The sequence below is a fragment of the Taurulus bubalis genome (genome assembly GCF_910589615.1).
Source record: "Taurulus bubalis genome assembly, chromosome: 10".
Taxonomy (NCBI): domain Eukaryota; kingdom Metazoa; phylum Chordata; class Actinopteri; order Perciformes; family Cottidae; genus Taurulus; species Taurulus bubalis.
In genome coordinates this window covers 9,518,377-9,544,268 of record NC_136598.1, presented here as the reverse complement: position 1 = coordinate 9,544,268, position 25,892 = coordinate 9,518,377, and the positions used below count along the sequence as shown (strand labels likewise).

At 38.4% G+C, this 25,892-nt stretch overlaps 1 protein-coding gene across 1 annotated transcript in view; it reads left to right on the top strand.

The window, feature by feature from the left end:
• The window catches only part of cadm2b (cell adhesion molecule 2b), a gene marked incomplete at its 5' end in the record, with an annotated part of 130,420 nt that overhangs the window by 83,575 nt on the left and 20,953 nt on the right, over window positions 1-25,892 (top strand). The window contains 2 exons of the mRNA XM_079225018.1: window positions 5,538-5,564; window positions 20,514-20,663. Coding sequence (XP_079081144.1) covers window positions 5,538-5,564; window positions 20,514-20,663 — 177 coding nt within the window. The remainder of the gene's footprint in view (window positions 1-5,537; window positions 5,565-20,513; window positions 20,664-25,892) is intronic.

Sequence of the window (25,892 nt, the reverse complement as noted above, 5' to 3'; positions counted from 1 at the left end):
TATCAAATCTTTGTTTTTGCTTCAGGCAAACCCATGTAAGTGCCATGGTAAAGTGCAAGGCTGCTATGGACAGAGTGATGTGGAAGAAAACAAAAAAAGAAGCGAAGTAATTGGCAACACAGTTCACCGCATCATTGCAGTCTGAAAGCTATACTCCTGCTCTTACTAGTGTGATTAATGGCTGCAAGCTCCCACTTCAAAACTATGATCAAGAATTAAGAAAACATATTAACCTGTGATAGCTGTATGAATAGATATCTTGTGATAAGGGTAAAAGAGGGCAAAGAACATGCCCCAAATATGTGTATATATATATAGATATATATATTTATATATATCTATATATATATATAGATATATATATAAAACAATCTTATTATACCTATTTTAAAGAAGTACCAGTAAGTGATTATGTGATGTTTTAAAATCACACTTTATACCAGCAAACAAGTTAAAGAAAATGAGGAAAGTAAAAGTGTGTCTGAATCTCTAGTTTTACTGACATTCTCCATTACGTGTAAACGAATATTGCCATTTATTTTTACAAATACCAGTGTGACGTGAAAAGATGAAGAGGTCTTATTCAGCACACAGTGGCTATAACATTACACAGTAGTTTGAAAACAGGTTTTCTCAATTACGCTGGCTTGCCTTCCCATCTTTGTGTTGCTCTAACCGGAGGGACACTCGCAGCTTTCTGTACATGAAGTTCTCCAATAGAAACACAGCAGAGACAAGATGAGAAAATTGAAGAAGGAATTGGTTTCGGGCGTTGTCGCGAGGTACCATATGTGTGCCTGTAATGCTACCTTTCAAAGTGCCAGAAGTGTGTTTAAATTTTGGTATTTTCTTTTCTAGCAAAGATGCAAGCGTCTGCCGCAGCGGATGCTGCAGAGGAGAGGAGACTATGCGTGTGTTGTTTTGAAGGGAGTTGTTGCTGTTCGTGGGGGGGTTTGCACTTTGAATCGGGTTATTTATTCGGTATTATCGCTGTAAAAAGCTGGAGTCTCTGACCATTTCTTAGTGCTCAACCGCATCAATAATCCACTAAAAGGCTAAATTATTCACATAACTCTGGACACAGGTGAGAGGATATTACAGCTGCTGAACTTTGCCAGGTGTTTCACCTCATGTTGATTAGATTGTACGTCCAAAGTTTTTACCTCCATTAACACTCACAGCTTTGTGTTGCTCTATTTTAATGAAGTCCTCCCACACAAAAAAAGCAGAGTTTCTAATCAAGAGCTCTGCACAATGGCAGATATTCTTCTACAAAATACTGTGTTACTCTAATGGAAGTCTGGAACTGGATTTACAACATTTAAATTGCTTTAAATGAGAGTCTACAGATGATCCATATTTGCTCAAATCAAATCCTAGTGTGCACTATAACTGTTGGAAATCTTAGTGAATGGTTTCATGAGAAGTGAAGCATCGCACTAATGCTGGAATGATTAGTTAATTAATTAGTCATTCAACAGAAAGTTCATTAACAATTCTTTTCAGAAGCCCTCAATCGTTAATATCAAAACAAGCATGTTTCGGGATAAACCATATGATTCAAATACAAAACAATGTTCCATAGAGAGAGAGAGAGAGAGAGAGAGAGTGAGAGATATGATATTTTTTTAAGTTCTTGAAGCCCTACATTTTAGTTACCTGGCCACCAACATGCCCAGCTAATTAAACTGCCTTGTGATGCCGTGTATGTGTGTGTGTGTGTGTGTGTGTGTGTGTGTGTGTGTGTGTGTGTGTGTGTGTGTGCTTGTGCGTATGCGTGTGTGAGCTGAATATGATGAAGTGCTTCCCTGTCAAAGGGTTAGTTACAGGCACGTTGTCCCAGGAGAGGTTGTTGTGTGACACTGGCAGAGGGAAAGCAGTGACCCCTGTGATGGCCAGCTGAGGGACCGAGAAAGGCTCTCACTGTGTTAGAGGACAAACCTCTCAGTGGTCGGTTAAACTAATCACCGCAGGGACAAGCGGATATTGCTTTGTTACAGGCCTGCGTCCCCACTTCAGAGATGACAGACGAATGAATGGACTTCATTCTGTTGCATGTTGAGCCTAACACAACGCAAATACAACTAACAAGCAGCCTGACTTACTGCTCCAAATGTGTGCCTCTGGTGGCCAAACTGGCCAAAGTCCCATCTTTCTGCCTCGTTTTGTTGCTCTGTCTCTCATTGCTATCTTATCTCATTATCATCGACATGCTATTATCCATTTTATTGTTTTGTTCTGATACATATTGCACTCATCCGTCTGGTGTGGAATCCTTGTTTTTCCCTGCGTGTTTTTTTTCTTCCTTCCATTTTTTCTGAACGACTTCTTCATGTCTTCACTGGGGATGTTATGTGAATCTAGATATGTTTTTTTTTTCTTCTTTTTTTCCCAGTGTGTTGTTTTAACACAAGGCAGTGAAGCAGTATTGTTAAAATAAAACTTGCTTATCTGAGAATATTACTCATTCCAACTTAACTAGTCTGTTTTCCATGAAGTAAAATAATGGATTGTTTACAAGCTATGGAAAAATACTCCTATGTGTTTTGGAGTTTACTGTTCTAGACTTAAGACCATGAAAGTTTGGTTTTGCTGCAGTGAAAAAACAACTGAAATAGGCCATTGTAGTACCTATCACTACACGTTGCAGTCATGGCTTACAGTGACACATAGTTATGAATCATCTTATGGCCATTGTTTAGCATTCAGCACTAATTGTTCACAAATTGACGCATAGCTAGAAAAATCTGTAGGAGGTTTTAAGTGATAAACAATGTTGAGGAGTGTACATTGTCAACTGCTCTCTACATGTGTCCAATGCACTGCCTCAGATTCACTAATATTATAATGTTGTTGATTCGAAGAAAAAAAATACTCCTTTGTTTCAAACAGAAGACGATTTTGCTCCTATTCAAAGTCCCAAAGTTAATAATATTGCTTTCTTAGAGTCATTACAAATAAGAAATCTAAGACCCTGAAATGTACCTGACGAATTACAGGTGAAAAACTAATTAAGAAAAAAAAATGTTTTTTTATCTCCTTACATATATATGCACATACTATATGTATTCAGTTCAGGTAATCCTATTAACACAAACAGCAAGGTGTTATTTAGGTGGATTTATTTAATGCACTCATACATTTAACCATGCGATAAATGTGTTAAACACATTGACATTCTTACAAAGAAGTCTGTTGTTTTGTGCCATGCTATTGATTTTCAGTGAACGTCCTCTTAGGAATGTCAACGTGTTATACTCTTCAGATAGAATATATTGATATGCTTGCCATGTGTTTGCAAACATTTCCAGTTCACAGCAAGGATAATCTGATCATGGTGTCTGACTTTGTCAACACTATTACATTTTGAGGGAGTCAAAGATTAATAACTTCCACGTAAGGAGAAAATAGAAAGAAGCACAGCCGTGGGAGCATACAGAAAGATTATTGAGTGTCAAAAAACAAAGAACTCTCCTTTCTATAATAGAATGGCATGTGTTACATTTTTAAAGTCTTCACAGTTTCCTCATCAGATAGGATATTTTTCAAGGATCACCAAGAAATGACCCGTTTTTGCAGAACACTGAACTCTTTTTAGTCAAAAATAATACTTTCCCACAAGGCTGTTAAAGAAATGCAAAGATATTTAATTTAACGTGTAGAATTGGCCTTGTGGTGGCTGGTTACTGAGAAAAAAAGGCAGATTGCAGAACAATCTTTGAGCCTCAGTGTATGTAAAACTGAAAGTACCAACATGTAAACCCACATACACACATGCACACAAATAGCCATCTCTGCAAACATGTCATCATTGTTATGATGGACGCTGAGCAGTTATATCAGCGGGTAAACACAATGCAGCATTGATGAGCATGTTGAATACAACTTGCAACTTTGAGCAGCAGAAACACGGTTAAGAAGCCTACAATGATCTTTGACAACAACAGAAACAAATAAAGTGTGCATAGTGTGAACATTGTACCGGCATCACCAGCTGGAATGGAACAGGGTTCTGTTAGTTGTTCAACATTTCCCATAATAGACAGGATGTGTCAGCACACAATGGATTGTAGACCAGAGGTAGAAGAGAGGTAAATACTACAAGAGGAGCTTATTTCTCGAGGAGCCGAGAAGTGCTCTTGTCAGTCAACCTCTGCGTCCAGGAAACAGCACCGTGTAAGTTCCAGTCGGTACACATTTTGGTCAAGCAAGAACAACCTCCAGTGCTGCTTCACATGCAGCTCTGTTAAAGGCTTCATGCACTGTAACTAAAAAACATGCAGGAAAAAAAAGGTCAGGCAATGTCTTTTTTTCACAGCAGAATGTCAACTTAAGGATGCATAGAAGCACAACAACCCATCAAAAATAAATTAAAATAATAATAATGTACCAACAACAAAGGGTCCTGCAAGCAAAACCTCATCAACATTCGCTGATAAATCAGATGTAAGCCGTACATTAATATAACCTCCAACCCCACAGATATACTTAAACATTCAAGATCTTGCAGGAAGACAGCAGTCAGTTCTTTCATGTCTGGAACTGGGCCTTTGCTATGCTGTGTGGGGCTTTGTCTTGTGTTGGGCACACAGCTCTACTTCTGATTAGCATTCAGTGCTGATTTTGTTGTTGAGTCCTTTTCAAAATCTTACTGGTAGATCTACCATTAATCTCTTCTTCTCTGAAGCCCTTGCTCACAATGTCCTGTCCTCATTACATCTAACTAAGTGTCTCTACGTGAAAGACAGCAAAGCACTTTTCTTTATGTAACCAGAAAGACTGGAGACAAACAAGCACCCGTCTGAAAGGAAACTGTTTACCAATCTGCCATGTTAGCCTGAGTAGTGTATTGCACAGAAGGTGAAAGTTGAAAGTTATTGAGTAGTATTCTTCCCAGGCACTGTTGCACAGATTAGCCCGATTAAGGCGTGTGTGTGTGTGTGTGTGTGTGTGTGTGTGTGTGTGTGTGTGTGTGTGTGTGTGTGTGTATATATATATATATATATATATATATATATATATATATATATATATATATATATATATATGTATGTATAAATCTTCACCACCCATTTGATGTAACACTGGCACTGTGGAATATAAAAAAGTCCCCCTCAAGCCCTAAACAGATAAAATACAGTAGTGCGTATTAGAGAATACATAACTGGTGTTACTTTTGCCCTCATGTGTGTGTGTGTGTGTGTAAATAACTGCATACTACCCTCTGCATATTTTTTTTGGAGATGTTAAATAATTCATGATATGACTAAGCTGGTTATAGGGGCCATATTTGTATTCATGTGTTCTTGTGTCTGCAATGTTGTATTTATAAGTTCTAACATTTGACGTGTCGTGACACGGTATGGTATAAATAAATACCCATTATACTACTTACATTTCCACATTCTAAACATGTAATCATATACTCCCTGACAGCATGGGTAGAGTGAATAATCATCGAGTTATCAATGTTACTCCTTCATACTGTACTACCTATCTAACCTGCTCTTCCCTTGCTTTACCCCTCATGCTATCAGTGGCTGGGACAAAAAGCAAAGCGAAAGGTGAGTTATTGCCTCCATTTTCTTGCTACATGATTTATGTTGCACACAGTTCCCAATAAACAATGTTTGGATCGCCCTTTTATCTCCCCCAAGAGCCCGGAAAGCATTAACATACGCTGCCTTTAGCAAAGCTTTCTGGGTATTTTTTAACCTTTATTTCTCCAGGAGAAATTTGCCGAACATGCTCACTGTTTTCTTAGATACAACCTGCATATGTATAGATTCACACCAGGGAGCTGCCCGCCTCTCCCAGTCATGCTTTTTCTCTATTTGGCCACTGTGCAGCACCAGTGGAGCAGCTGGGGGGTTGTTCCTGGTTCAAGGACACCAACAGTAGATGAGGAGGGAGAATGTTTCTCATTTGCTTTCCCAACCTAGATTTTCCCAGAAATACTGTGCACTCAAACTGGAGACCTTCTGGTCACAAGCCTGCATCTCATACTTTTTATTCTACCTCTGCCCTTCAGTAGCCTAATTAATGCGTTGTACTCATATTTGGTGGTGTAGGTATTCACATCATAACCATTGAATCTGATCTAGTGCCTAATACATTGTCTTATTGAGATTTATTATGCACTGAGCATACAAATCGAGCACCTAGGATGTTTTTATATTATTTATTTATTGCTGCCAACCCACAAATTACTTCTACCATTTGAGAAGAAATATCCTGCTACAGATTATTTGAGGATTCACAGACCGTTTCCCTTGCTTTCATATTCAATATTAATTTTCTATTATTGTTCATGTTACTGCTTCTGATGCAATTGTAGAATCATAGTATCAATACCCCAGTGTCTCAGTGGCTTTGCCTGTATGATTATTGATGTCGCTGTATTGTAACGAGGGGATTCCGTAAAAAGAAACAAAAAACAATATGCTAGTTCTTCTGATTTATTTGCTTTACATGTACATTTGACCAGTTTTACATTTTTACTGTACTGTTGACTCTCCTGTGTGACAGTGAAAGGACTAGCTTCCCATAATACTAACCAGAATCACATGCATTATTTATTGTAGTCCAGTGTTTTTGTTTCTTTGGGGTTTTAATTGTTTCTTTTGTTTGTTTTTTGTGAACATGACTTCAACCAAACCCACTAACAGCGCATGTTCCTACTGTTCATGAATTACTTTTTTTCCCACTTTTAAAAAATACAGTGTTTTCTAATTACAGAAGTAATTCAGGGGAGAGTTTTTAATTAACAGAAGATACACATTCAGCATCAGCACCTCTGGAAGCCTTTTTCAACAGCACTTTCAGCTCCAATTATGGTTAATACATTGTATTAATAATGATGAAGATAATTAATACAACCACTTCCATCAGTCTTGGATATCGATTCATTGATTTGTATCAGCTTCTATATTGCATGCTAATAATTGCAAGGTAATTTGTGGAGTAACTGATGAAGTAAAGTGTACAGTAGAAACGTAAAACATGCCTTTGGATTTATACAGTGAGACATACCTATTGATTTATAGCAATACTTTGACCAGTGCCAGTGCAGAGAAAAGGACAATCATTTATTAAAGTGCAGATACTGTTAAGAGACAATAGATTGAAGGTAAAAACAATCTTAATGTTTTCTTTTTTTTTACTTGCATGCAGTCAGGCAAGTGGGTCTGAAATCTACTTGTTCGAAGTCCATATTTACTTTCCCATATACAATTTTTCTTTATTAATTAGTGGTTTATAAAATAACAACTAGACTAAAGTTAAACGTTACACTTTTTTCTTTCAAAACTGCACCATACATCGTTAGGTTTTTCACCCACATCCTCTCAAACACCATCCAACTACAGAAGACTCCTGTTTGAATAAACTGCTAGATGCACTTGCTAATAAATTTTGTTATGTCACCTGCCACCGTTTTGTCGGCTGTGACCAATCAGTACTGCGGATGTGAAACTCTGAACAGAGATGAGCTAGATTAAAATTGTGTTTATTGATTGAGCACATTTGAAAACAACAGAAGTTCATCTTTTAGCCTCCATCATCAGCTCTGGGGGAAACGTTTTTGTTGTCATTTTGACCACTTGGGCAAGTTAGTTGCTCACGTGGCAGTTTAATTGCCCCGGCAAGCAAGTCCCTGAATTGCTTCACAAGTGAAACTACATGTCCATCCCAAACTCATGTCTTTCATCTCGAAGTAGCAAGGCAACTTGTACTTGTGTTTTGTTTCCTGCAAATGTGAAAAAAATGCAGAAACTTTATTCGTAGTAAACCAGATGGCAAAGGTAAAACATGAAGCTGAAGTCATATAGTACAATTGTGTTATGTAAGCATTCTGAAGGGCACATTCAGGCAGGTTGAATGTGAATTTAACAGTTATTGTATTTCTGATAGAGGTTATGATACATCTAAAACATTTTTCTGGTCACATTATACAGCGGGTTTCGTGGAGATGGAGCATGAATGCATGTCTCACAGAATAGAATAGAATAAATTGCAATCGAGTTTATATTCAACTGAATTCTCATCCATTCTGAGGCAAATGTGTTTTGATTTCTGATATTGGATATTCTCTTGTCCTTTAACGTTGGGTTGACCACCATTGGGAGCTTTTCTTGTTTTCATTGCCATTTGTTTTTCATGATGTATACTTTGTACTCAGCAGAATGTTTGCTTGCAAGCACAGAGACACATAATCCCAAAGTTCATTTGAGGCACATCACATGTTCGGTTGTGCAAGTAACGGCAGTCGTATTTCCTGTTTCACCTGGAGACAGTACAGTATTTCTGACCCACTTTCTGAAGCTGATGTTATTGCCACTTTCCACTTCCTGCACAGCAAAAAAAAAAAGAAGCCCTGTTAAGAATTTTGCCCAGCTGGGATAATTATTGTCAGTTCTGTGCCTTGTGCATCCCCTACCTTCCGCATACCTCCCCCACTGTGGCAAATCACAGGGGAGGACGCCGCTCAGTACCACCTCTGAGTTGAGGGAGGTTTACTTTTGCTCAGGTGCTATTCAGTAACAGGCACCAAATGTCTTTTTTGATGGAGGGTAAAGTTGACAGACAGCTCACTTCGTCCCTCTCTAGCAGGCTTCAACGGCTCTGTAACAGCTCAATCAACTGACTGCATCATTTAAGATCACGTTACCGACTATGAATACAATGCTGAGCCGATACACAGTTGTCGTGTGGTGGGTCAATGCAACATTGTCATTGTGTCCGTCTGATCTGCTGTGAACTGTTCTTGTTTACAGCTGATGGAAGCATTGTATAAAACCACTATAATCCCAGAGCAGATGAAGGATGCATACGCTTGAATGTGTCTCGATAAGATTCCACACAATCACATTTAATGCAAGAAAGATTTATATGAGATTTTGGAAAAACCACCAGGGCCCTGTTTCTCGTACCTGACTAAACAAAGTCAAGCAAATGTCCTAATCTCCATCTTAAATTAGCGAGATGATTGACATCAGGCTATCTGGGTTTCTTCACGGCTGATCCGCGCTGAAACGATCTCGTTAATTCTAGCCAGACGTCAGTCATCTGGATTAATGCGCGCGCCCGTTCCTCTTCAGAAGGGATAATAATGGAGCACTGACACCACGATGTTCTAACAGTACTATGGCAAATAAACTCAGAGGAACCTCTTAACACCGCCCCCACTGCGAGACATAAGCGTTGCAAATATATCAAGTTAAATGCGTCAGTGTTGGGAAAATGTATCGGCAAATTTTAAGTGTTTCATCACCCAAATCAATCAGATTATATTTACGAATAAATATATACTTATGAAGATATATGTACTATATATGTGTATATACATGTATGTGTAGATTACCATATAACTAGGAGTTTGAACATGTGTATGGGCGGATCAGTATGTATGTATTATTCATAATCAGAAATTCAATCAATTGAAGCAGTGAACATAAATTGTGTGTGATTCTCTGTATTCTCATCACGATCACCTTAATCATGTTCTACAATAATGATATGTATGGTGTACTAATAGCACTGTCATATAATTATGAGTGCTTTCAACACATCCATAAGTTTCTTAAGAGCTAAATAAACTTAAGAACAGCGCGGCCTGCAGCGGGTGATAGTCTGTGTCTGAGACGGGCGATCAGCTGCACCTGTGGTGATCAATGTCCGCGGCTCGAGAAGCTCTCGTAAATAAATTATTTCTTGCCGGCAAAATTTATAGCGCCGCGTACAGGAAGTCATGATAATGTAAAGGATGGATCCTGGCGATCTGAAAGAACTCTCTCCCTATAAAACTACAATATAACTAATATCGCTCCTTCATCAATGAGGAAGTGAGCTGCCTTTTTCGTCCGTGGGAGTGTCCAGCTTATCCAGTGAATTTCAGTAAGCCTGCCCGGGAGCAGGTTTAAATTTTTGGCTGCGTTTCTATGGTGATTAATCTAAGCTTGCTTCGAGAAACCGAGAAAGCCAGACCTACGTTATCTTATCCTGACAATTAGCCCGCTAACTCAGTAAGCCAGGTACGAGAAATAGGGCCCAGGAGCCATTTGCACTTGGAATGAAAAGAACAGTTGAGTCTTCTTTAGCCTCTTTGCAAATGTATGTTATTGCCTGATGCAAATGGGGTGCAAAGGTGAGTGACATGGAGTACATCACTAATCTTGAGAAAAGTAATCACAGCCTTTGCTTTTACTATACGTACATATGGATGTTCTATGACTGAATTAATTGCATATTAGAAGGCTGTATAGTTTTAAATGTTCCCTGTTGATTTTAAAGTGTGATATTATCTAAAGCTGACTAAATTTGAACCAGTAGTTGCACAGTTTTCAAACACAGATCACTTTGGACAGGTAATTTAAAGATTAGCTGCAGTTAATGGATCAGATCTAGATTTAGTGCTAATTAGCAGATGCCCGTAAATAGTTGCTTAAATCTCTGCAATCAACTAGGCTGATAGCTTTTAAAATGGCAAAGCTTATTGAGTGTTTCAGATCAGCAGGTTTGCCATAAACATAAGAAGCATCTCTGCTGGTGTTGAACCAATAGGGTTAAAATTACACTGTCAGTTTAAATGATTGATTTTGGTGACAGAAATGACCTTTTTGTCATAGAAATAAATGACATGATGTTTTTGCCATTTTTTCTTCTTTTAAGACTGTTCTGAAAAGGTCACCGAGGTGAAAACAATTGGATATGATGGTGTTACTCCATGAGCCAGTTGAGTAATGAAAGCAGCGTGTCTTACCTACTCCCATTCACTTTCAAAGCATTTCCTTTATCAACACAGTTTAAGGTAATGAATGTGTCAGCGAGTGTATTATATACAGATATTATTTAAATGATAATGTGGTCAGATTTATCATGCTGTTTGCAACATCGCTGTATAGTCTACCTTATACAATGACTGTATTCATGGGTTTACTGCAGTTCAGGCCTCCACTGTACTTAGCTTTTAATGTTTTAGTTGAAATCTAGAGTTTTGCATTGATCATATCCTCTTTTCTTGTGTTGTTAAACAGATATTTCGTAATTTTCACATAATTTCCTCTCTTGCCCTACTAATACAAGCTTTACATATTCCATCCTATGCCCCAAATAAATAAGCAATTAGTACCAGCTACTAATAAAGCTGTTGCAATCTCATAACAATTTAAAATTGCGACAGACAGAAACCACACAAGTGTTTTGCATGTATTAGCATTCTGCATACTGGCAACATCTAGCCCACATTTTCAAAAGCTGTCTTATTGGGACTATAGTGAATGGAACATATTGTTTCCATAATATATTTGAAAGAGTGTTGTTGCATTCCAGTAACATACAGTATAGAACATCAATGAGCTATCTGTTTCTAACCAGCAGATAAATTAGAGGCAGAGCTGCCTGCTATTCATTTCCAGCAGTCCTCCACAGAAGGGTCAGCATTAATCTAAGACACTTCACTCCCTTTGAGGGAGCGCTGTTGTTAGTGTTGGCAGGAAGACCACATAAATGGCACTAAGCAATAATATTAATACTACTGTGGATAATCATGTGACAGGCAGTCATTATCTGGACAGCCCAAGACCAACACTCCCAGGCCTGATTATGGGTCTTTCTGAGCAGCTGCATCAACTTTGGGGTTGAGATCTGCTAGGTTTAAAAAAAAAAATGTACAAATTATCCTCACTTCCTATGAACCAACCAGGTCTCTATTTAGGGTATGCATCTCTGTAAAAGAATAATCACAGAAGTCACAGCAAGCCATTCATTTTAGACACACACGTCTGACAATGCCCTATTAATGATGCTGAAGCAAAGTGCACGGCTTAGGGGATCTGCCGAAGATATGCCAGTTAGTAATTGTAAAGTTGAAAGGAACAAGTGGTGTAGAGCAAAGTACACCTATACTTGACCTAACATGTTCATAACAACCTCATTTCAGATTAATGGTGTATAGTGACAGAATCCTTGGAAGAGTTGGTTGTACTTATTTCAGACAATAAAATTACAATAAAATACAAACCAGAAATGCTAACCACCTTTAGTAACATGTGTTCATATGCAGTACATACCTTACAAATGCTTATTGAAGTTGTGACACACCACCAGTCCAGTAACATACCATAGTTTTCATAACAGAAAAGAAACATTTAATTCACAAGAACATACTCTATTTGAACATGAATAGTTTTAGAGCTGCACTAATTGTACAGTTTGGAAGGTGTTTTGGCTGACAGACAGAGCTCTTTCATCTAGGGAAAAACTGAAATTAATACTGTGCCACTATTACCGTAAATATATGTTTTTCAACATTGCAGTTTACAGTACCAAGAGGTGAAATTTCATTACATTAATAAAGCTACTATGAAGTGGTGTGTTTTTAAGTAGATTGTCCTTGACTGTGCTGTGAGAAATAACAAGCCACCAATTGTCAGTTAATGCTCCAGGGAAATTACCTTTGAACAGATTCAAAACATGTTTCAACTTAAAGTTGAACTCATAAAACTGTGGAAAGATAAATTTTCTTCAAAGTGAAAGGAATGTGTTGTGTATTTTGACCCTGTTACCCATATGTTTTCCAGTTAAACCTAGCACCTTTCCACTCTTACAGCACCCAAGTTGTCAAAATACAAATAATGTTGTTTGGTTGAAACAGATTTACCTGGATTTCATAATATCTTCACAATACTGTTATGTGGATCAATGTGAGGATATAACAGATTAAATCATCCTGAAATGTGCTGCTACAGTGTTTTTAAGTGGACTGAGCATAATTTAGAACCATTAAAACACTGGCTTCACAGATTTGACTTTATTTTCATTTTCAGTTTCTTCTGCTCGAATTAAGAAGCAATTACCAAAGCGAAATGAATGCATTCAACAACACTTATTTCCCTTGACAAATCTGCTATTGTCAGTGGCTTTACAGTAGACCTACTCCACACTGTTGTGTAACAGTGTAATATTCCTGCTGATACAATTACCACTATTTCTGCTAACAGAAGTCAAAAGTGCCTGCTAAACAAGCAATTCAAATAATTTGAATTTGAATTTGAAAAAGCCTTTTTGTTCAGAGGAGATTCTAGAGGTGATTTTAAATTAGGCTGAATCAGCAGTCTGAGCTGGTCTGGCAGGGCATCTCACAGCCTAGGTGTCCTGTCAGTAAAATCCAGCCATCTTTCATCTTGAAACCAGACTTAGCAACTGCCAAGAGCCCTGCCTGTGGTGTTAAAGCTGCACTCTGATGTATGAAGGGGCGAAAGGTCAGAGACATAGCTAAGGGCAAGGCCTCAACCATAAAAGTTATCAATGAAATATTGACATCAGTTTAAAAGAAAAACAACTGAATGGTTGCCAATATGGTCCCTTCACTTTTAGTCCTGGCCAAAATGTCCTTTTATTCATATAGCTCAAGCACAAGTTTTCCTTTACAGGGAGCTTTACAGCATACAACGTTCTCTATCCTTAGACCAGGGGTGCCCAATATGTCGATCGCGATCCACACATTTACAAAACTTCACACTGAGTTGGAACTGAGAGCTGTCTGTATTTGTCTCACATGGGAGATGGCAAGCTCTATTATGTGTTGTGCTCTCCACCAAGGAATGCATGCCACAAGAGGCATCAAGTTTTAATTAAATGGAATATTTATAAACTGCGGATGTTCAACTTCCTTTTCTCCCAACATGCTGGCAAATAGGCCACGCAGTTTAGAGTTAGCCAATTAATTACAATTCTGTCAAGTCACAGCAATTGTAGTGATTAATTACCATGTTCTCTAGAGTATATTGTCTGTTTAAATACCTTGTACGTAATAATGCAAGGTATTTGATCTTCTTTTCCAAACTTTATTTATTTGTAGAAAGTTAAAAAGGTTGAGTTTTTTTTTTTTTTTTTAATAATCAGGCTTTGTCAAACATGTCATTATTTACATACATGACATATGTAACATACTGGCTGGCTGCGATTCAGGGTCCATTTTAGTCTCCGTCCAAAAGATTACAAATTGCGTGGATTAAAGTAATTTGATGTGTATGTAAATCACAGATTACTGAGAATGTTCATGAAACATAAGACTTTCATCCATCCACCCATCATTGTTTTATCTTGCTGTTTGGTTTTAGTGGCGTAGTTAAAATACTCTTCTTGAAATTGTTTTCGATGGTATTGCCTCGGCCTAAAGCTTTTTACATACATACATAAATATTTACATTGCAAGTCCACCAAATCAATGTCAGACATGCAGTTTTCAGTGTGGAATCATAAGTGAATCATAAAGACATGCTACTACATGGCATGCTGTCATTGGCAGGCAGTGTATGAAGTTGCCATAATTTATTAGCATGCAGAATGGCGGTCAGCACCTCCAACATCTCTATCAGCAAAAACAGCCCTTGAGCACCAGAGATGAACTTGTGGTTTGATAAACTGCCTGGAATTAAATTAAAATGAAAATTAATAATTGTTAGCATTCATTAATGAATGGAGGCATCGGCTATTTCATGAACTATTTTCTAAGTTATTTGTTTTCTTTCTTTCCTGCCTGCAGTTTACAGTTTATTCTGCAGTGGTGTGCTTGACTGCTCTCCAGCTATTCATCAAGGCACTGCTTTCCATTATTTGGTGCAGTCAGCTGAAACTGAGAAAGGCTTTTGGGTGGTATGGCTTATTCCTCCTCCACTAACTCTCTGTTCTCCTCAACAGAGATGTTCCTCATATTTTTCTCCGTACGACCTGGATCAGTGGTCATCAGACGAGTCGTGAAATTATACACGGATCTCATATGATCCGGTTTTCAGAACTAGTTTGCTGTGATTTTTCCATGAGAATCTTATCAAAACACAACCAAAATCTGTTACATTATCAATAATGATAAATCACGAAATGTACATGCATCCGCTATCTGTCTTAATTCTACCTTTGATAAGCAGAGGTGTCATTTAACGAAGTACAAATACTTCGTTACCTTACTTAAGTAGAAATTTTGGGTATCTATACTTTACTGGAGTATTTATTTTTCAGACAACTTTTTACTTGTACTCCTTACATTTTCACGCAAATATCTGCACTTTCTATTCCCTACATTTTAAAAATAGCCTCGTTACTATTTCATTTTGGTTTGTTTTCACTCCGGCTTGTCATCGTTCAAAAACACACAAAAAACCTCTCCGTCCCGTTGCCCACAGATACGTGCGCGCCTACACAGGTGAGCGCTGAGCACACACACCAATGGACAGAGCGCTGCGAAAAATATGTCGCGTGAAAAGCAGACCGCTATATCTGCGTTTTAAACGCTCCCAGGGTGAAGATGCAACAGCAGCTCTCCTGCGAGGAGCAGTGGAGTTCTCCACGCACCAGAGCAGCTCTCCTGCTCCAGGTGAAACGAGACAAAGTGCTCGTGTCTTCTACCAACAATGAGCTGCTGGCTTAACATATTACAAAAGTACAAAGTACACGGATATAAAACTAAGTCATTAATAAATACATGGACAAATACCTGTACTTTCGGGTAAATGGCTACGGTACGCCGTTAACAGGTTACGCTTGCGCATGCGCGATTTGACGCGACGCCGTGAGCTCCGTGAGCTCGTCTTTTCCTGCTGTTGCGTTTCTCAAAATAAAAAAAACAGATCTAAGCTCAATATTGAGCATGAATTGAGAGACGCCGTATCAAATCTACAACCCCGTTTATAACCACTAATACTGATACAACCTGATATATCTGCACTCACCCTGTTTTGTTTGGCAAAAAAAATTAAAAGCTTATTGTTTTCCACAATGAGCTATTTAGTAGTAACTAAATGAGTTATTTTGAAACGGGTAGCCTAGTGCATCCCACATTTTTCAACATAACATGTTAAAACACTATAGTCATTATGGCCTTTATAAAAATTATTGTTTTGGGGGAGGTGGGGTAGTGCACTATAGGCCCCTGAGACGCGGCTTAAGAGTTTGTCCTTAATGGAAAAAAACATTCCCCTTACATTACTTTTACTTTTATACTTTTAAGTAGTTTTTGAACCAGTACTTTTACACTTTTACTTAAGTAAAAAGCTTGAGTTGATACTTCAACTTTTACAGAAGTATTTTTAAACCCTAGTATCTATACTTCTACTTGAGTAATGAATGTGAATACTTTTGACACCTCTGTTAGAAGTACAATCATAAAGATTTCTATCTCCCTCATATTCACATTTTCTAGGTGCCCACCCAGAACCACAAGACTTTCAAAATCAATAACCTAAAGTATCATATTCTTGGCTTCGAATATTGTCAGACTCAGATTCCATCAGGCTACGGGTTGAGCTGCATTCTGATAACAGCATGAAAAGGGGCTGGTTGAGATGAAATAAAATAGTTTATCGTTAATGCACACTCAAAAGCCAGCAATTCTGAACTCTACACCTGCTGCACAGACCTCCCGCCACACTAAAATGTATAGAGATGAAGAGCAGACATTTACATCTGTGTTTTAGCAAACATCATTCTGTGGTTCCCCTTTAAAATCTAATCATCAAATATGTGTGTTTACAATGAAGATGCTATCCTCTGCTCCCCATTTACATTTCTATCTTATTTCAGCTGTGCAGGTATACTATTTGATTCATGAGGCAGTGTCACTTGATTCTGTATGAGAGTTAATGTCACAGTGGAGAGAGGCGTCAGCAGCATTCTGACTGTGTGAAGCACAGCAAACAACTTAACTAATCTCATGTGTGCTGACATTGTGACTGATGATCAGTGTGCTGGTGGCCCACCTGAACGTGGACCATAATCTCCCAGCTCAGGATGATATTGCCAGTTTCAGCTTTTACTGGAGTGGGCTCTTTGCTTCAAATGTAAAAAAATAAAATAAAATAAATAAAACAGCAGCTCTCAGATCCATGTGGCCATCATTAAAATCATTGTGAAAGGGGAAAGCACTGCCATGGGACCAATTATATCTTTAAGCTGTAGGCCCATAAGCAGCATGATGTTGGATATATTTTGATTAAAAGCACCTAGGCACAAAAACAAAACAATAAAACGTTTGGATTTTAATTGATTAAGTTCACTTTTAGTGTAAAAATTAGTTCCTTTTCAGTTCAGGGTTCATCTTTTCATGTTTTTAATCTGAACCTCCCTTTCTGGGAAGCTGTAAGGAAGCTCAATTGGAAAGAGGGAGAGAGAAACACTGATGGGATTTATCACATATTGGATTTTTCTTTTACTATAGCACTTCATGATATTCATGGATTAAAGGAGGAGATTTGCCAGCATGAACAAAGCTAATGCTAAAAGATTTTGCCGGAACAGGGTCCTGTTTATGGGGACCTTTCGGTTTATGACTGCCTCTGCCAGCATGTTCCGGTACACATACGCACGGATCTGGTACCTCTCGTGGTAAAAAAAACATATTTCTATATTTCTACATATATCTCGAACATAGAGAAAGAGAATGCTTTGTTTGTGTTGATGATTTTGTTTAATTTTAATAGCTTGCACCTAGACGTTGGCTTTTTCTCACCCCCTCAACCTCCTGATTTGCAAAATGAAGCACTCGTGTTTCAGACGGCGCCTGCTGCTTTCGTCAAGATATCTCAGGTTAATCAATCCTCACCTCACCTATTCAGGTCCCACGCTGTCTACTGTATGTGAAAACTGTCAAACTTCATTGCAGCTGGCTTTGATTGAAAATAAGTTGCCCCTCTCATTTAGATGTAGGCCTGAATCTAAAAGCTTGAAAAGGGATACAGCAATGCCCAGTATTTAAGTAATTTAGCCTGTAGAACTGATATGCTTTGTGTTTAAGAGATGGTATAGCCTTCCCAAAGGCATATTGCAAAAGTGAAGGTTTATTTCTCATTTCATCACTGCACTTCACTGAGTCGTCTTGGATCATCAATGAAGCAGACAACCTTCATACCTCCATTACTCCTCTCAGAACAGTTTGTTCCCTTTCACTGTGTTGGCTTTTATAGAAAAACACAGCCATAGATAATCTACACTTTTACCAGGAAGCTTTTATTGTATTTTCCGTACCTACAGTATTTGTTGGTTATTTAATGCTTTGATTTTAAGGCCATGATCTGTTGTATTTATTTGGATGTCATGTTTTGTTTTGTAGATAAATACGATAATCCAAGTGTACATTGGTGGAGTCTTAGTCAGAAATCCAACATTTAGTTGGTTTTATTTCATACATTTTTAAATAAGTTTTGTATTGTGTCTCTCACGAATGAAATACAAATTATGTCTTTCATTTGTGAACCACAACGTATTGCATCTTAGCAACGTACAGCAGTTTAAGTTCAAAGGTAATAAGGGTCGATATCTTTCGATTTTGTCTGCACATGCCCACACAGTTTTAATCTGGCAAAGTAAGTGAAATGGCTGTATGGACGTACAATGGGTGTGTAAGGCCTTAAACCCATTATTGCCACATTATTACTGAGAAAGTATTTGTGATTATTGTTATTTTACCCATGTTACCCTGTTACAGAAGTAAACCCCCAGTATTAGCAATACAGTCTTATTATCCTCTTATTACAGAATTGTAATGTATAGTGCTATGACATATTTCAATTTACTCAAATTCAATTAAATATGTGGTGGAATAGCCCTCCTCGTCATACACACTGGAACATGTGCGTCTCTAAAGTGAGGTCAGTGTGTAGAGGGTCGCACGGCACAGAGTAGAGCCCGGGAATCAGTTTGTGGTTCAGTGACTTTCGAGACTGTTGTTTGGCGCTGTAGTGTAGAAGGAAGGCCGACCGCCTTCCAATCACCATCTCAAGCAAAATGAAAAATTCAGTCTGTACTTGGCGCTGGGGATTATGTTTCCACAGAAGGGACTGCATTTGCCATACTCTAGACTGCTAGAGAATGTCAAGACTGGAATTTCATGAATGCATTTGTGAAACCCAGTTAGCTGTAGTTCACAGAAACCTGCACTGACACTTCTTTTAAAACTACCCACATGACACGGCTTTACTACTGATTATGTGAACAGTTTTTATTGGCCTTGATTGCATAAATAAAATAAATTTCAGCAACAAGATTTTGCAACTGTACATAAACCAACCAGGACTTGAGGGATTGCAAATGATATGCATTGCTGTTTAGATTTTACTTTGTGTCATAGCGTTATTGTGAATAGTGAGCGGTATACACTGTAGCAAAGATACTGGGGAGATGGTGGGGTAGATGATATGACAAAAAAAGTTGAAAGATATGCAGGAACTGACAACAACACCTCCACACACAATGCATCTGCATCAATTCCTCTTTTTAATATGACATGCCGAGTTGATTTTGCTGGACTACTATTATTGTAATGATGACATGATGGAATGGTGACGGGTTTGTTGATGTGATATTGGGTGATTGGGTGTAATGAGCAGATAAGTGATGTGCACTGCTGGAATCCTACTCCCATCACTATTTATAGTCAGCCTGACCTTCACCTTCTTGCTGACAATGGTCTTCATCAGGACAATCGAGGTCAAGGAAGGTTCACAGACCTTCTCCCCCATTTGAGCTGGACTAATGAGGCAGACACCTGCTCCCTTAGTTGAAATGTCCCTGTGGTGAACTGTACCTTGGAGAGGCAGAGACAATGTCACCTTCATATTCAGGCACATGATAAAAGGAAAGCAAAGCAGACCTTTTAAATCAAGAGAAGACATGCACACAGATTAGCCTGTAGACTGAAAAATGCTCCCAGGCAAATACAGCACATTCAGCTTCAAGCGTGAACTCAAGGGCTCTAACATAGTTGTTGTTTACTGTTGTCATCCTTCAAGGGGCCGTTCTGGTCAGGCTCATATTAGCTTACACTTTGTCTTCTCACAATTCCCTGCAAAAGAGTATTGGGTTTTAGACATCTGTTTCTGAAGCTTGGCAGAGTTCAATAAAGCACAGGCAGGATAGAAATGCTTCTGCAATATAATTAGGGGACTTTGCTGAGACGACAAGTACAAATGTGGAATAAGACGGTAAAATCCAGCAAGGCTGGGTGATTAGGCCTCTTTTGGATGTCTTCTGCACACTGTGACGAGCGGCTGTTTCAGGGCAAGCCAGTCGCTCGGATCGAAGGTCCACAGTGTCCAGGATTATGTGTCAATTTACCACCCAGCTGCAGCTCTAGACTCTACAGCAGAACATGACTACCTCTAATTAGGCCATGCTACCAATTAGGGCCCTGCAATAAGGCAGCGAGGAAGGCGCTCTGGGAGACTAAAACCAACCATTGTCTCCACCGTAAAAAACAACAACACTGTTTTCTAGCACCAACAGCTGTCAAAGGCTGAAGTCCATGTCAATGAGGCTTTCATTAAGCTATCTTTGGTTTGCTGTGCTGTAATGAAGACTTTAATGTAATTGGGCGATACGACGACGAAACATTAACTTTGAAGGGTGTCATGTCTGAATGGTACATTCATTTGATTCAATGAAAAGATGGTACGAACCAGTCCAAAACAGCAATCTATTTATGCCACGGCCATGACCTCATGCTCTGTTTTATAATCCCACAGGTAGCCAAGGTCAGTTCCCCATAACTCAGAATGTGACTGTGGTGGAGGGGGCTACAGCCAACATGACCTGCCGTGTGGATTACAATGATAACACTTCCCTCCAGTGGTCAAACCCTGCACAACAGACCCTATTCTTTGGGGACAAGAAAGGTGAGTAATATTCCCGAGGGATAATGGCTGTAATGAATAAAGGTTAGATATGATAAAGATGTCATAGCCAGATTACATTACTGCAGTCGTTTTCATTCTTTTTATTTATTATTTGAAATGTACAAAACTGTTCCTGTCTGCCCGAGACCACATCATTTTAGAATACAGGAAAAAATACAGGATAAGAGGGAAATGCACGTAATGTAGAAACAGTCTTTTAATGAATGTATGTCTCCATTGATGTCCCCGGGCACAAACTAAACGGAAATAGACTGTTTTTGAATTAAACTTTTGTAATCACGCAGCACTGACAGTGTTGTTTACAACACAGTAACGCCTGTGGATTGTGAGATGATTGGGCTTAATTAGCATTTTAGCTGCCCTACATTTGAATAGCTGGTTTTGATGTCACTGAAAAGGAAGTGCACTGTTGCAACCTTGTGAAACAAGGTCCAAGCCAGAATGAATTATAATGTGCTCTCACCAGCCAAATCCAATTTAAAGGTGACAAAAGTTGGGAGTTGATGAATTTGAATTGGGGTGAAAGGGGGTTCAACAGTGGACTGGTGTTGTAAGGGTTGGAGTGTTCATCTTTCAGTGTTTCTCACAGCATATTACCCATTACATTTATGCTGTAGCTGCTAATACAATATCATTGGTTCAGTGATTGGAGATGAACATTCCCTTTGAATAACAATTGATAGGAGAGGGAGATGCCAGAGTGAACCAACAGAATGAGAGTCACAGTCTGGTTTGAGGAAATACTTTCTCACTTGCAGGTGATTGGATTTAGTAATGAGGTCTAAGGTGTTTTATTAGATAACATTACATCCAAATACAATTAAACAAAAGTTAACTGAGTCTTAAATATATACTCTTGTGTTTATGGTGTTAATGTGCCCAGATATTTGATTACAAGTCAACGTAATTTAACCAAAACCATTATTTTATTATTATATTTTTTCCTGTATGCTTTGGTGTACAGAATGCAACATTTCATTATTTCAATTTTGAAAATTCCCAAATTCTATTAAAGAAAATCTCAAAAACCTTCAGTAGTTTTTACTTTGAAGAATTTAACACATGATGAATCATTCAGATCGTATCGTTTGGTTGTTTCATTTTGCCAAAATTAAGTCAGTTAAGTTTGTTTTGTTCACATGTTTTATCTCCTGTGAATAGAAAGGCATAATCTGTATCTACATGAATATCCAGAAGGCTGCTGTTATAAGCATAAGCTTTGAGAGCACAATATGTATGAGCCACTTTGCCCTTCTTGGGCAGCCATTTATATTGCATGACAGAATCCTTTTCCTGAGCAATGCGGTTGACAAAATGAATGTAGTCCCCTCAGCAGAGGTTGCCAAGGCTAAGTATGGGAACACTTCCTCTCCATCTCCTTTTAAACAGCCAAATGAAAAGCTTTATTGGCACAACTAATACGATGCCTGTGAGGCCATCAGGAGAAACGGGAGGCGTGGAACAACACAGGCCTCATGTGAGGAAGAGGGTGGGACACCTGGGAAGAAATCTCTACTGTGCCAAATCACCAGTTAATTGCTTGGCAGAGAGCTGCAACTGTCCTTCTCCCGTTTGTTGTGCATTCTTGTAGGAGCCAATGAGAAATGTTAGATTCCACCTTTTGCTACATTTCAGTCAAGCAACTAACTGCAGACTGGCTGAGCTTAAGGCAGGGTGTTGAACAGCTGGTCATAGACTGCTGTCATTGAGTAGATTAGATTAAAATAGCTATGTTGCATTTTCGTGTTCTCTGTGTTTAGATTTTTGCTTTCTTTCTTTACCTGCTGTTTTATATTAATCTTTCCTTTTCCCTGCACGTGTTGTCTCTGTCCGTTATCTCTGTTGTCTTTCTCTGCTTACAACAATCCCCTCTGGTGTCCATGACAGCATGGCCATATGTTAGCGTTTGATGCACATGCAAGTTTCCCTCACTCTCTCCTCACTAAGGTAGTTTGTCATTGTGAGTGTGTAATTCAAAAGAAACTCTGCTTTTAGAGCCTTTATGTGTGATTCCGGAAGCTCAACACATACACAAGTAATGATGATAAAAATGCATCTGCTGGTCTGTGTTCATTTAGACAAAACAATCTGTGAGGCATTTTTTTAAATCTACTCTTGCTCTTTCCCTCAAGCTCTGTGTGAAAGATAAGTGCATTTGTCTGGATGTGTTGGAGGGAAAAGAGTATTACAATGACCTATTAAATCTCTTTCAGCAGCTATAGTGGAGTAAAGAGAAACATCTGTAACGAAGCTGTGGTTCCTTATTATATCATTTGGGTTTGACAGCTGCTGGGTAAAGTAAGACAAAATCTGATCTTTGCCCTGACTATAATTTGTTCCATTTTAATTCAGGTCTGACAAATGAGAATATGAAGGGAAAAAAAGCCCCAAAGAGTTGCTATTACAGGCAAGGAGAAATGGGACGTCTGTGTCTTTTCTGAATTTTAAAGACACTGAAAACACTGAAAGTATATCCAGTCTAAGAGTAAGCAATGCTAGCAAGTGTATATTTTGCGTCAAACATTACGTTTAGGCCACTTTAACTACTTGGATATGGTTGGGAAAAGATATTGGTCGGATAGAAGAATCTATGGGTAGGTTGGATTTATGTCAGGCAATTTGTATGCACTCAACATGGGTCATGTAAACCATCAACTGATGCCCTAGTTGTTATGGCAAGGACAGTCTCCTTTAATTACTTTAAAGATTACTCCAATTAACCTTATGTTGTATGTTGCAATTTAATTAATAGAACAATGTAAAAGGTGCACTATTAGTTTAAGAACCCATGTAGGCATGTAGGTCGAACATAACTCCAGCAGTGCATACAATAAATTGTCTGTCGAGACGTAACATTGCTGTGTAGACAAATTTTAAATCACATGTGGAATTAGGAAATGAGGTGTGTTTGCAGGTGGGAAGGAAGTAGTGGGCAGGTTGCAGCTCAATAGCTTTACGTATCTTCGGTGAGAGTGTAAATGATGAGAAGGACCTCCATCTCATCCTCTCCCGTAAGAGGATCAGTCAAACCTTGTGGAGCTCCAAGAGAGTGTTAACCTTGCTGGATTCCCAAAGCCGATCCATATGGGTTGGACTGTCTCTGCACATTTGTCTAAAGCTGAACACAGCCCTCCTCTTATACCATGCCAGCTGGCTCCTTGGAACGATCTTCCTCATCCATTATGTATATCTGAGTCTTGGTTGATTGTTGCCACCTTAGAGGCTTCAGACTACACTATGGCAAAGACCAGCATGCAGATTCCATTGCACTACCACCACAAACCTGAGACAACAGAGATAGATTCCCTTAATAGCCAGGCAAGGACATCATTCATCCATTAGACCAATTAGCAGGGACTGTTGAAGGAAGTGGCTCTGTGGTGAGCTGCCACAATGAAGACATGTGTTTTTGTAGAATAATCATTTTCATATGTTGCCGGGGTTATGAATTATTAGAGCAGAGCTGTCATTTGCTGGCTTCATTATGATTTACTTAAATTGTAGCTTATGTTGGAGAAAAAAGAAAAAATAGTAGTGATGCTGTTGAAGATACTGGGAATGATATTACTGGAGGCATACAGGATGCAAGCAGAATCTGTTGTCAGAAACAGTGAATATGAATAATGAAATTAATGAGAAGTTAGCACAGGTTGCATGTCAAAGGCAGATAACAAATTGCTTATTTGAACTACAGTATGTGTTTATATATATATATATATATATATATATATATATATATATATATATATATATATATATATATATATATATATATACACACAACATATACATACATGCTGTGGCACATTGTACAGCATTTTACTCATCTCAATTCAATCTCTCAGAAGTTTATGGTTCATCATTCATGACATGTAATTGGAGCATTCAGCTTGGATCATAAAGGTCACAAAGGAAAATTGATCTAAATTGGCTTGTAGTAATCAAAATGCTGTTATGTGCTAAATGAATGTTCTAATGTGAGCATTAAAACATGCATTAGCTTGAGAGAATGAAGGATAATTACCAAGGATGCAATCACTGGAGTGAGCACCAATGAAAGCCCATTTTAATATCCATTCTAGTAAACACACAACATTTGATGGTGGGTCTGTTGGAAGCAAGTGTAGTGGATATTTACCTGAGCTTGGTCTCAGATATCTGTGTACATCTATCTTCAGCTACCAAATACAGGTTGTTGTTGTTGGTGGTGGTGGTGGTAGTAGTAGTAGTAGTAGTATTGGTAGTAGTATTGTTACTATTGTTGTTTTGTTGTTTTATTTTCATTGGAATTTGATTTTACATTGTTGCTTCATGGACACACCTGAAAAGCGGGTGGAAACTGTAAGAGGAGGAAAACGTCATAGTTAACAACAAACATACAATTAATTAATGCATAGTAAAATGTGAAGTTAAGTGTGTTAGAGTTAAACACACCATGAGTTTGATGTATTAAACACATTGCTTGGTCATGCTTTCCCCCGTTTATTTTCGATAGCTTGAGAAAGAAAAAAAAAGTCATCAGTTCAGTCTTACAAGTATTTTGTTTACTTCTCAGTACAACTGTTTTTATTGGCGACAAAATGTAAATTGCGTCACATGGCCACAGCTAATGTCTTTCTTCAGGGACTAATGGACTTTTAAGTGTACTGGTTTACCTCTAGCTTCACTGAAATGTGAATGTTCCATTATGGCACTGTACACTCAGCTAGAATCACTAATGTGAAGAGCCACTCCTGTATACTATACTAAGCGTTGTGCCACACACACACACACACACACACACACACACACACACACACACACACACACACACACACACATGTGTATATGAGCTTTTTAGAAGAATGAAGAATATGTTGTATTTAAATTCCTGTAGAAGTTTGAAACCCATCTGAAAACTGTTTAGATCCTTTTTGCAGGGGCTGGTCAAGTCAGTGTTGTGTGTTACACTATACTATGTCTGTACAAACCCTGAAATGTGTAAAACTGCTTTGAAAACCAATACAATTGTGAAACCCCACTGTGACTTGGTGTAATGAAAATTACATTTAGAAAGTTCACATGAAAAAAAGGGACTCAAAGACAGAACAATCCCACAGTGTACAATCAAGCATATGTCAGTGGGCTGAAAAATGGACAGACAAAAATATATTCCGTATCATCATTATTCACCACTTGAAGAAGAGACGTAGCATAGCTGCCGGGAGA